We start from the raw sequence: 12,354 nt of genomic DNA, 5'->3' as shown, positions 1-12,354 counted from the left end.
CATAATTTCTAGCACGCGTTTTTTTAAAACTAGGTCACCGAACCTGGGACGAATTTTATCGATTGCTTTCCCATCCAGGTGTACCGGTGGGCCCGACCGGGACTCATCGCTTTCTTGCCCTCATCAAGGCAGTCAATTTCTTGCCCAATTCAATTATGGAAATAAGGCTTTTGGTGGCACATCGGGTGGCCCGACACCAACGATCGGACGGACGGCAGGAGGATATGTGTGTCAATATTTTGCTACTGCTGAATTGCGCTTCCTTCCCTCACGAACACGTACGCCAGTAGAGAAACACACGCTACAAAAAAACGTTCCCAGCTCGAACAGTACGGCCTGCGAGGCCTGCGGGAGCTCGTTGCTCTTTACACCACGAGTCAGCAGCACAATATGTGAAGGCGAATTCAATTTATCGTAAAATGTATGCAAATTTAATGCCGACTATCCATTTTGCAGCCGATGGTGGTGAACACGATGATGATGATGATGGCTTTGTCATTGTGGCTTGAGGGTAGCAAGCAGCTTGGTACAGTTTTTGTGCCCGTCTGTCTGCAAATCCTGGGTGCTGGTCAATCGCTTTCCCACCGACGGGAAAGATTCCGTTTCCAGGGTACTAAGTCACCGACATCGGTCTAACTAACCTATCGATTGAATATATTCAGGTATCTGTGCTTCCGTATGCTATCAAAAAATGGAACAAAATGGAAGTGAAGCCACAAATTGGTAACAGCTGCGGTGCCAGGGAGATCAATTTGGCAAAGCGACCGTACACCGTACTCATTTTGATTATCTTAGCGATGAGTAATTTTTGAAGCAGTTTTTCTACACTCTATCAAATTGCAGCACGCTTGGAAACGTTTAAAGTAAGCCTTCGCCCTTCTGCTGCTTTCACAGCGAGGGAAATTTTGACGAACGAGACAGATTTAAATACAAATGACGTGGTGGTGTGGCATGTGCTGCTCCCGCTGCTGCCAACGACAACGGCATGCTCTTCTCATTTCGCTTCCCGGGGCGAGCGCAAACATTTTTGCTAATCTGAGAAAGTTGACAGATTGTTTGTCTTGTGCCTCCTTGCCTGTCGTGTCGTGTCGTGTGCGAATGATTTGCGCCGTGCCCCAGACTGGTAAGGATGATTGTGGTTGAACGGCGTGTGCGTATGCGTGTGTGTGTGTGTGGTTGCTTAATTTCCACTTTACTTACTCGCCGCACAAATCGCGCCACGATGCTGATGCTTTTTGTGGGTGCATAATTTGTGCTTCATACTTTATCTCGCCATCAATTTGGCTGAGGTTGGTTGGTTGAGTTGGGGTTGGTGCCGGCTTGTCAAGAGAAAAAAAAATAATGCTGCTATAATTCTTTGGATGGAATATTATGTATGTTTGTATTGAATTTCAAAATTAATTGATTTTTTTTTGTTTAATATTTATGCTCCTATACTACCTACAAAGTTACACGTAAAGAATATCTTACGACATACATTTTGCATACTTTTAGGCGCTTAACAAATGCAATGAAAAATGTTTTCTTCAAGCAAATTTTCTTTAAAGCTATACGCCCTGGAACGGAATTTCGCCCGGATAAGAGGCTACATCCAACGGAACGGATCAGCTCGTAATGAAAAACTGATTAAAAAGCTTACAAAAATACTTGTGACAAGGGTTTTGCATGAAACCGCGTCCAACAAATGAATGAATAACGAGCGAGGTGACACACACACGAAAAGAATCTCCGGCACACAGCCCACACACTCTGCTATAGCCGCTAGAAATTAAACGTAAAATGAAACAAAACAAAAGAAAGGAAGAGGAAGAAAAAAAACTCAAAAGCTGTCAAGGAGGAAAAACACAACAAAAAGATCCGCCGTACAAAAACATGGAAAAACTGGCACCGGGTATGAATTGTAAAAGTTATGAATATGCATGCCGGTTTTGTCATTCCCGTTGCCGATTTACCACCCCACTCCACGTAGCGCTCCTCTTCCCTTTCTTTGCACTGCAGCAGATTTGCTGCCCGTGCAATGGCCGTGTACGTACAAGCGTGCCAAGCTTCTGTCCTACCCCCCGGCACTACCACACATTTAGCCCGGTTGCATTTAATGAAGTTATGCAAATTTGTCTAGAATTTATCTCACCCGTTGCCAACCTTGCAACCGGCAGCATCACGCTCCGGCCGGTTACGCGCACTGCTTCGCCCGCAAGCCAGCAGCTGCGATGGCATGTGAATGCTGTAATCCGATGGAACACACACTCATACACACAATGCGCCTGAAGCTCCCCTCCCCCTTCCGCCAACAGTCGAGCAGGCAGCCAGGAATTGTTTCGCTTTTTGTAAGAAATGGCAATCGGATGTGGCAAAGGATTAAGATCTTTCTTGACGGAGAAAAAGGGAAAAAAGCCGTACAGCTCCTCATCGCTTTGCTAGCACCGGGACGGAAGGAAAACTGCAATGAATCACGTGCAAATGGTGTGTGGGGGGGAGGGGGAGGGTGGGTAGGATGCGGTGAAGGTATGCAGAGTTTTTTTTCCGTGATGTTCCCTAAAAGGATTTTGAAATACGTCTAAGAAGCGTTTCCTTGAGACTAGCACATCCCAACTTATTTATTATCCTAATTTAAGGACTGAAAGCATTCACTTGGAGATGCGTTTTTTCTCAAGTTACGAGATAGGCTTTTAAACGTTAACATTAGGCTTAACATCTATAAAATACAAGGAATATAATGATTTCACAACTAAATAAGCAAACAGTAAAGGTTTTAGTATAAACAATTGAATTTAAATGATGTTTTACTTAAACATAATACAGTTAATCAATAATCTATGCCTCAATATGATACGCCTAAATTTATGCAATTCATCAAACATAAAGGCAATTTTAGTAATGCACTTTTGAAACTAGTGTGTGTTGCATATTCATATTTATCTGTCATTAGTTGTCACTTGGTCAAATAGTTTTCTTAACTGTTTTTCCATTCATTTTCAATACACAGATTAAAACATGACGGCAGATTTAATATTTGCTATCACAATTGAACATCGTTGTTCAAATTAATGCAAGCTAAACGGTCATATTTTTGGATCGATTGAATTCAAACCCATTAGCTGTGAGTTATGCTCAAACCATATTGGTTTTCATCGCTTCAAATCCTCCACAAGCATTTATTGCTTCTCATTCATTTTTTTATTCTACAAATATTTTATACGAGAGTCAAGCATTTCAAACCCGAAAGCCCCATAGCTAACCGACAAAGCAGATAGCTGACTGCAGCTCCTGCAAGCGTTTACCCGAAGCGATTACTTACTGAGGATGAAGTTTTAACACTGGCGCTTACGATGAGGATAATGTGTTTTCCATGAAGTTTACTGCTCCGCCAGATGGTTTCGCTCCGTTCGACATCGTTAATAGTTTGATCGTTTGTTTAAACTTCCGCTACGGCATCGATTGCATATCCATCGGCATTATGCTCACTCAGGACCTGGCGATGATTGTCTAATCGCTTATTGATGCCAGTTTGATATTGTTAAACCTTTTATTTATAAGCATGAGATAGGGCCTGAGCATTTCTAAAATGGTGGCTTAAATAGTGTATTAAACAAACATTATTTTGCAGATAAACGCCTTGAAGCCTTGTAGTGTATTACAAGATACAGACACAGGAAAACGTCGCTTAATGGGCAGGCGCCCCAAAAGCGACATGCGCTTTCTTTTTTGCTTCCGGAACAACGGCGATCCTCCCAATTCCCACTGGCGGAAAACAACATCACATCGCAAATCCCGTTTATTAATGGACACTGTTTGATTAATGAATGCTCCTCCGCCTGCCCATCGCAACTGGCAACTGGAGTCTGTAGTCGGCAGTCATTGCCCAGCTCTGCGTGGTCCAGGCCCATTAGAGAGTGCCGGGTCGTGTAACAAATTTGCAGCCTGTCTGGCAAAGCTTCTGGCCCGCACGGCGCGGTACTGAGCAGCTTAAACTGTCACTAGCTGGGCGGTACGATGTCCGATAGCGCGATGTCCATCAGGGATAAAATGTGAGGGAACCACAGGAGGCTAGAACGATACAAACTTCCTGCTATGTGGAAAGAAAAGCGAAATTCCTGCTCCGTGGGATGAGATGCGGGAGGCTGGAAGGGAAGAGTGTGGATAGCAAACATGACATTTTAGATCCCCCAAGTCCTGGAGTTCTTTCACACTCACTGAAAGAAATCCTGCTGGGTTAGCCTAAAATAGGACAGGGCAGGGCATCCGGTTGTTGTGAAGATTCTTTTATTGTCTTGCTTCACATTCACTCCGTAGTTCTGATTGAATCATCCAAACGAAACTGGCATCACTGGAAAAAGCGTCCTAGAGCGTCCTAGCGCTTCCCACCGGAACCTTGAAACTCTTGAGTGGATGTTTGCTAAATAATTGTCCGCTTTCTTGGAACAACGATTGCTTTATTGATGTTGACCGATGCTTCAGGCGCTTCAGTACAACTGTGCGACCTACGCCGTTACTTACGTTACTGCTCGAGCATCTCACTGGAGTAAGTGCAAGAACGATTCGTTCGGGGACAACTCAGACAAATGTGACAAGTACCGCAGCTTTCCATTTGCTCTGTTTTACCTTGACACCATAGCGGTGTGAGGTGGTGTAAAAACTGCAAACTGAAAATGCTTGCTGGAGCAAATACTGACAGGAAATTAATGACCTACTATTACTGGGTGGAATGAAGCGAACATCTTCCTGCGCTTCCCAACATTCTACCAGCGAAATGTCGTTGCGGTGCATATTTTCAAGGTCTGCTGCACTTTTGCACCTTAAAATTTTATAAATTCTACCTTATTCTACGAGAATTTTATAAATTCTACGTTATCAAGACATTAGGAGATTAAGGCCATTATTGAAAGAGACTACCAATATCTAAATACTATGTAGCTCTTACTAAACTCTCTTAGTACAAATGATTATAAACCGCATTCTACAAACTTCAAGACTTCAACGTCTGTGTCTAGGAAAATCATTTAAGCATGAAGTTGCCCGCCGTCAAAGCTAAATAAACAAATTACGTTTTAATGCACCAAAAAATCAGAATAATAGAAAGCGCTTTCAGCTCTAAAATGTTACCATACAACAACTCACTTTCTGCTGCGCTCCGAGGTGTTTTTTCTTCTCTCCAGTGCAATGAAAGTCTCGTTGCAAGAATAAACACCCCCTCAAAAACTTTTCCTTGTTCATTCATAATTAATTTATGTGCAAAACACAATTATAACGCTTTGATGTTTTCGGTGCTGTGTTTTTTCACCGGCTGACGGTTGTTTTGCGCTTTGCACCTACGTAGGTGGTTCGGCCAGGCCAGCAGGAATAAAGTTCGTCTCTTCCATCCGGCAAATGCAAATGCAAAAAAATGCCTTGTCACACCGGAACCCGGAACTCACCAGGTGGTTTACGGTGCCGTTCGGTGTCGTCACTGTTTAAGCTGTCGTGCCAGATGTGTGCCGGTGGTTGGTGAAATAGTCATTCGAAATTAAATGAGGTTTTAGAGCCATTGCCTGCGTTGGGTGATGAATTCTTGCGCTGTGCGCTGTCCCAGTCCACAAGCTGAGTTGACGTAGATAGCCTGATACAAAGTAAACACTTAGAATGGGGTCGACAGCAAAGACTGAACCACAAAAAAAACAGTCACTGGGTGGACGTCGACATCTACGACTTTGTCGCCTATCGTCAGACTTTGTTCTCTTTACGTTAAAAAACGCCACAAATTGATTCTAAACACAAACTGTTACGTTGTTTTTTTGTTCGAGAAAAACACTATCGAAAAACTTCACAAACGGCCGAAACAGACTGACATAGTTTTGCATCCGTTTCGCTCTGAAGGCGCGTGTGTGTCTAGTACAGCGACTCCAGCGCATAGCATGCCTTACAGACAGCATTGACCTTGCGTGACGACTCAATAGTAGCATTGATGTCTTATCAATCGTAGTGAAGCACCAAGCAGCAACTTACACACACATACATACTGTATTCTCTGGCTGGCCTCCGTCCAATCCAATACCGAAGTACAACATCGGAAAGCATTGAAACGACGAGCATTAAGATTATGGGCATATGAGACGATCACAAGCGCTGCTGTTTATCAACAGTTACGAAAGAACGTCTGACGGTGGTGGTCGTTTATTTTTTCGGTCCAGCATTGCGGAGAAGAAGCGTTAAACCCATCACAGTGACAGTTATGTATGGTGCCGGCGTTCTGCTGCTCCTGATCGTCTGCACGACCCATAACCTCTGCCAGTCCGTTCCGGCGGAAGTAGCGGAAGAGGACACAGGTGCCTGCTTGGTTCGATTCGGTGACGCTGCTACCGGCGAAGGTGTCTACAACAAAACATTCAACAATGTGCCGTACTGTGCGTTTCTTGGAATTCGTTACGCCAAGCCTCCGGTCGGCGAGCTACGATTTGCCGTAAGTTGGACGTTATCAGATTGAAGTGATTTTTTGTTTGTCTCTAATCGAACATACTGGGTGTTGATTGTAGAACCCCGTGCTGGAAGATCCCGTTGATCAGCGTAACTACACCGCGTACGGGAGCGTGTGTCCACAGTTTAAAAACATCAACCGCCAGAATGGGATAGTGGGCAGCGAAGACTGTCTCTATCTGAATGTGTTCGCACCGGTGCAGCATGTGGACAGTGAGCAGGAGACAACCCGTGTCAAGTATCCCGTGCTGGTGTTTATACACGGTGGAAGCTTTGTAGCAGGATCGGGAGAAGTTCATGGTGTGGATTTGCTGATGGAGAATGTACGTCTTGCGCAAGCATCTCATTACTTTCGATGGGTGGTCATCTTTACGATTCTTCTCTTTCTAGGAGTTGATTGTTATCACTCTGAACTATCGTCTCGGGGTGCTTGGATTCTTGAAGAGCGAACGTCTCAACATCACCGGTAATTATGGGTTACGAGATCAGCAGGCCGCTCTGCAATGGGTACAGCGCAATGTGCACCATTTCGGAGGCGATCCTGCACGTGTTACCCTGATGGGACACAGTGCCGGTGGTGCGTCGGTAACACATCAACTGTATAACGAACAAGCCGCCGGACTATTTCAAAGTGTGATCGTGCTGAGCGGTTCCATGCTGGCCCCCTGGGCCGTTCTTTACGATCATCTGCGGTGTCAGGATAATTACGTACACGATATGGATGCACGAACGCTGCCTGAGTTTCAGCAGCTCGAGCTGGAACAGTTCTTCATCCCCGATCGTAAGTTACGCTACACATTCGCATACTGCAGCATGTTCTACGTGTGTTTCATACCCACTATGAGCAATCGCACGGTAGAGGACGGTGCCTTCTTTAGCCATTCACCACACGAAGCTGTACGCGTTAAAACTCCACCCCAAATGCCGATCCTTATTAGCGAGACGGCAACCGAGTTCGAGTTTCTGCTGCCACACATCTTCGACTTTTGGATGAGTACAAACTACCCGAACCAAAACCATCCCATGATAAGGCGACGGATTGGTGAAATCCTGGACAATGTCGGTAACTGGGCCGTAGCACAGGGGCTTGAACCGACCAAGCAACTGTTCTACCAGAAGATGGCAAACATGGCCAATCTTTACTACCCGATCAGGCGGCTGCTGGGTGTGCTGGGCAAGCATCTGCACGAGGGCCAGCTGTACTATCTGCGCTTTGAGTTTGATGGAAAGTTTGGTGAGTATAAGAAGAAAATTTACGCCCAACATCTTCAGACGAACAAGTACGGTGCGTTGCATGGCGATGAGCTGGGATACATCTTCAGTCCCTACAATCTGCGGGACGCGTTGGCGAATCGTTCCGAGTATCGGAAGGAACTATCCGTGCACATTCGCACTGTTGAGTTGATTGCAAACTTCGTTAAGTATGGGTACGCACAGTTGTCATCAGATGTCCTGACATTTGAATTTTACATTTGTCCTTTGACATTTGCGTCCTCGTTCCAGCAATCCCACACCGAAGCGTAGCAAACTGTCCGACATTGTTTGGCCACCGTACAGTGAAGCTAACAACCACACCCAGTACCTGAACATTGACGAAGAGTTTACGCTGCGTCGCGTCGATAATCGTCACAATCTCTATTACCTGATCTGGAAAATTGTGTACGAGTGTTTGTACCACGGGCACTGCGACACCATTACGAAGCTGGAACAGCTCGGAGAACAATACGGCGGTATGCTGGTGGCGCAACCGAACGATGACGGCCTGGACGTGCTGGATGAGGAAATGAAGAGCAATCTGACTTAGCCGATGGTATCCAATCATATCGAGTAATGCCCAGTATCTTGTAGTTGTGTACTCATCGCTAGTTAAGGAAAGGAGTTAAACATTAGTGTTAAAGTTTTGGGGGCCTTTGTCCTCAATTTGAAGACCCTTACAGACCCTCACATTCCCATTGAATGTGTTGATAAACATTACTATTTATTCCTTTAGAAAACCGTTGCCTTTCATATGCACTTCCCGGTATGGCTACCTCCAACCAACCGATTATCCAATTCCCAAAGGAAGCCGCTGATAAGCGCTTGCTTCCTTCCATTATCAGCCCTATCACCCGGAAATACATTTCTCCATCATACTCTATAGCGCTCGGGAACATCCCCCCAAAAACTTTGTCTGGTTTGATAGACACAAATGCATAATGGCAGAATGCTATCCCCAAGGAATCGTCGTCGTCTGCTTGTGAATCATTCCCCTCCGGGGAAGTTCGCATGGGCTGGATAGCTGAATTTTACATCCTACCCCACCTACTCAGGAAAGATTTCGGTCGACTTACCTCTCGAACAACTATGCCTTTTTTTCTCTTTCCGTTTCCCGTTTTCAATTCAAGCAGCAGTAGCAAAAAAAAACGACCGGAAAGATGCTTTAGTAACTCCATGAAGTACGCTGCTTAACGCACCGGAATGCGTCCGTCTTCTGTAGGATTCGGCCCGCTTCTTTAATTCCAACTTTACAGTCATTCGGATGGACAGTTCTGCTGCTTTGGCCATTTGCAGATTTGACAGAATCTTGAAATTCCTCCAGAGGCAAGCGGAAGGTCCTCGTCTAGGGAATGGAATCAGTGCCGCTGGCAGCCTTTCCCTTTCCCGAGCGAAGTCGTCCGCCCCCGTTCGATCTCATGCCAGGTCACAATGTTTTCCATTCTTATCTACTGCCGCGTACAATCATGCTTTGCCTTCGGTATTATTGGAATTCTTCCTTATCTATTTGTTGCTTCCCCGTTTTCTTTTTGCGTACAATGAAAACATTTGAATGGAGAACTGGCGAAGAAGAACCACAAGGCATTTTTCTCTCTTTTCTATCTTTCGCTTATTCACATTTTTCTCCAATCGTTGCTACTTTCATCTGCTTGAAATCGGAAAGAAATCCTTCACGAAATCTTCAACTACACAAAAAAGATCAGCCCCATCTTATTCAAATACTAATTCTGGAAATGTTTTTACTCCCCCAAGTGCATTACCGTAAAGCGGGAGAGCCAAAGGCCTCTTGAGTTTATTTTCTGTAACAATGCGTTGCAAATGGGAGGATGGTTTTTGTGTTTGGTTTAAAGTTTTGCTCCTTCCTAACGAAAGTATTTTTTTGGTTGCTGTTGCTTACCTTTAGATACGAACCAAATTTGATGATTCGTTCACTCATCCGTTTTCACCAGTTCCCTTCCCCGGGTTGGGTGTCTTGCAATCTTCCAGAGACTTCGATAAAATATGAATGCTCTTCATTCTTCTTATCGGATGCGGTACGGTGCTGAATTTTACTGGTAAAGCGCTCCAATGGTAAGCGGTGATGCTACTGGTGCTTTCACCATACTGCCAAACGAGCACATTACCACCGGGCATGGGAATATGCGTTCGGTGCGGCATTCGTGCAGAAGTACCACAATTACTTCTGCCGAAGCCCGCACTCGAAGTTGTGCAATAATTATAAACATACCTTTGGGTTGCTCGTTTGAGGAAGGAAATTTGAAATGGATTAAAATATTCATCGATTTCCGGTGAAGGCTTCCCCGGAGTGGTTTCTCCGCCTCTCTTGCTCGCTCTCTGCATTGGTGAGTTTGCATTGCTGAGTACTATTCTGTGTTGTGGAGGTAAGCACTACGTCGTTCTGCAAAGGTGCAATGTGATGTTGAGTCGGCGTTTTCTTGCTTTTGCTCGATACACTTTAGGCGGTAAAATATTATTTAGAATCCTGTGGAAGTTTGATATAAAAATGTATTTGTTTGATTATAAACATAAGAGCAATGTTCTTATACAAAATGATGATGCTTTCTTTTTATTCGAGTGTAAAGGAGAAATGATTTTATCGGACTAGGTCTGGACCTCAAGTAATACTGACAATTGAAAAACCAGAAGAATTTTTTAAACTTTTTTATTAACAACGTTCTAAGTGAAGTTTTATTGTTTGTTGTGAAAACATATAAGTTGTTTCAATGTTGGATATTTTTGATTTATGAAAACATTTAACATTCAAATAGTTTTAAAAACTATTTTAACAATTAACAGTGAATGCATGAAAAACTCCAGTCTGGTGTATGAACATTCATTTCTATTCGCATTTCTTGGTTGCTTTGCATGCAATATCATCCAATTTTTGTAATGTATGCCGGTTCTTTATTAAGATACAAAGGCAATCATATAATTTCCAATTAAAGAAGGTGGTTAAAATTTGAGAAATTAAAAGTTGCGTTATTCTTACTTCAGAATAAAACAGTTTATGTAAATTGCTCTAGAAATAAGTTCTTCGTTTGTTTTTCCCTCAATCAGTAATAAAAATTAGTTTCAATTATCCTGTTATTGCAGAATTTATATTTAAATTTTATTGGATAATTTGCTAAAACTTTTCTGCATAGCATAAGGTGGTCATTATGAGGTGGTCATGAATAATGCTTACTTATACCAAACTAAAGGCCGGGTGACATAGCCCGTCCTCGCTAGTGTAATTTCAATTTTCACAAGCGCAACTGGCGGCGGCTGATCCAAGCATTTTACCAAACAATTTTAGGACCAAACAATTTGGAACCTCTTCAGAAAATATGTTATTTTTCCATGTTTTTACTTAATTCGGACGAGAAAAGTTTTGTTAAAGGTAGATTCACATGTCCTGCACGCATTTCATTCATTTTCAGGACAAAAAACGATAGAAAAACTACTTAATTTTTAAATCCGGCATGACCATTCTCTCGATGACAAAAAAAGCTTTCACAAGCCGCCGCCAGATGCGCTAGTGAAAATCGAAATAACACTAGCGAGTACGGACAGTGTCCCCCAGCCTTTAAGATAGAAGCTATCACCGCTCTATAATATAAGTCGAGGTGAAAAGTAAACCATCTACAACTTGTACAAGGCCGGTATGACTATCAACATACACAAAGAAGTATGTTGTAGTATATTTAATCCTTTAAAAGCTTTTGGGACTACAAAATCCGTCCCTTAAGAGCAATGAGCATTAAATATATGTAAGAATAGTGGCTAGATAGTATTGCCCGATGCAAGCAAGTGAGCTGCTTATAAAGGAGAGAACTTGGATTGATCGTCAGTCGTTGATCAGATCGCAATGAAGAAACATCGGTATGGAACAGAAGAAATCTGGTGTCAACGGTCTCCCTCATTCGGCCCACCTCCTCTGCACCTTTATCATTCCCCATCGTTAACACACTCACTCCCGCGTTGCTTCCCTTCTTTGCGTATAGACTATTTTAATTACAGTTTGATTTGATTGAATTATGAAAAATAATAATTCTAAAATGATCATAGATAGCGCTAATATCAATCATCAAGTTTATATCACATTGTAAAGCATTACATTATAATTAGATAAGACAATAAACACTGCTCGGTACAACTCATAACAATAGATTTTTTATAATGCTTTGCTCCAGTATCTATTTTATTTTACAATTGCCGATAAATATTAAAAAAAACGCGTCAATTCTAAGGATATATGAGGGAAAAACAATTACTAAAATGTGAGCTAATTACTCTATTTTTGTGTTTCAAAATAAAGTGCATGAAGTGAAGGCAATAAAATTTAATTAGGAAAAAATCACAATTATACCCACCTTTCGAAAAAAGACCTACAAACCGGAAAGCTTCCCACTGCGCTGCAAAGCCAGCTTTACGCTCATGAACGGCGATCCCGACCTCGGTAATGTTCCAACCGGTTGAGCTCGGTCCGAAATGCTGGCATGGCTGTACCGCTCCCGGTGCGCTGTTTATCCTTCCCGGCTCATTAATTATCGTTTCGTCGTGACTCCCCCCCCCCCCCTCACCAGTGTCATTATCATTTTGATGATAGCAGCGGGAAAAGCTGCCTTGGCCGAAACCGTAGCGAACCGGAGACCAAAAGAAACATCCCCA

The 12,354-nt window shown here is 43.3% G+C and overlaps 1 protein-coding gene and 1 long non-coding RNA gene across 2 annotated transcripts; one reads left to right on the top strand and one right to left on the bottom strand.

The window, feature by feature from the left end:
- Nucleotides 1–3,108: 3,108 nt before the first annotated feature.
- Nucleotides 3,109–5,873, bottom strand: LOC120903501. Its single transcript, XR_005739609.1, has 2 exons — nucleotides 4,195–5,873; nucleotides 3,109–4,121 (listed from the first exon to the last, which is right to left on the bottom strand). It is a non-coding gene; the product is annotated as an uncharacterized LOC120903501 (long non-coding RNA).
- Nucleotides 5,874–6,029: 156 nt separating this feature from the next.
- Nucleotides 6,030–8,444, top strand: LOC120903499 (para-nitrobenzyl esterase-like). Its single transcript, XM_040312968.1, has 4 exons — nucleotides 6,030–6,436; nucleotides 6,510–6,773; nucleotides 6,841–7,877; nucleotides 7,954–8,444. Exons 1-4 carry the CDS (start codon nucleotides 6,209–6,211, stop codon nucleotides 8,252–8,254), a joined length of 1,830 nt encoding a protein of 609 aa, XP_040168902.1. The 5' UTR covers nucleotides 6,030–6,208; the 3' UTR covers nucleotides 8,255–8,444.
- Nucleotides 8,445–12,354: the final 3,910 nt, after the last annotated feature.

Source organism: Anopheles arabiensis, chromosome 3 (genome assembly GCF_016920715.1).
Source record: "Anopheles arabiensis isolate DONGOLA chromosome 3, AaraD3, whole genome shotgun sequence".
In the NCBI taxonomy this organism is placed as follows: domain Eukaryota; kingdom Metazoa; phylum Arthropoda; class Insecta; order Diptera; family Culicidae; genus Anopheles; species Anopheles arabiensis.
Note: the sequence above shows the minus strand (reverse complement) of the source record. Positions and strands in the feature narration are given on the sequence as shown.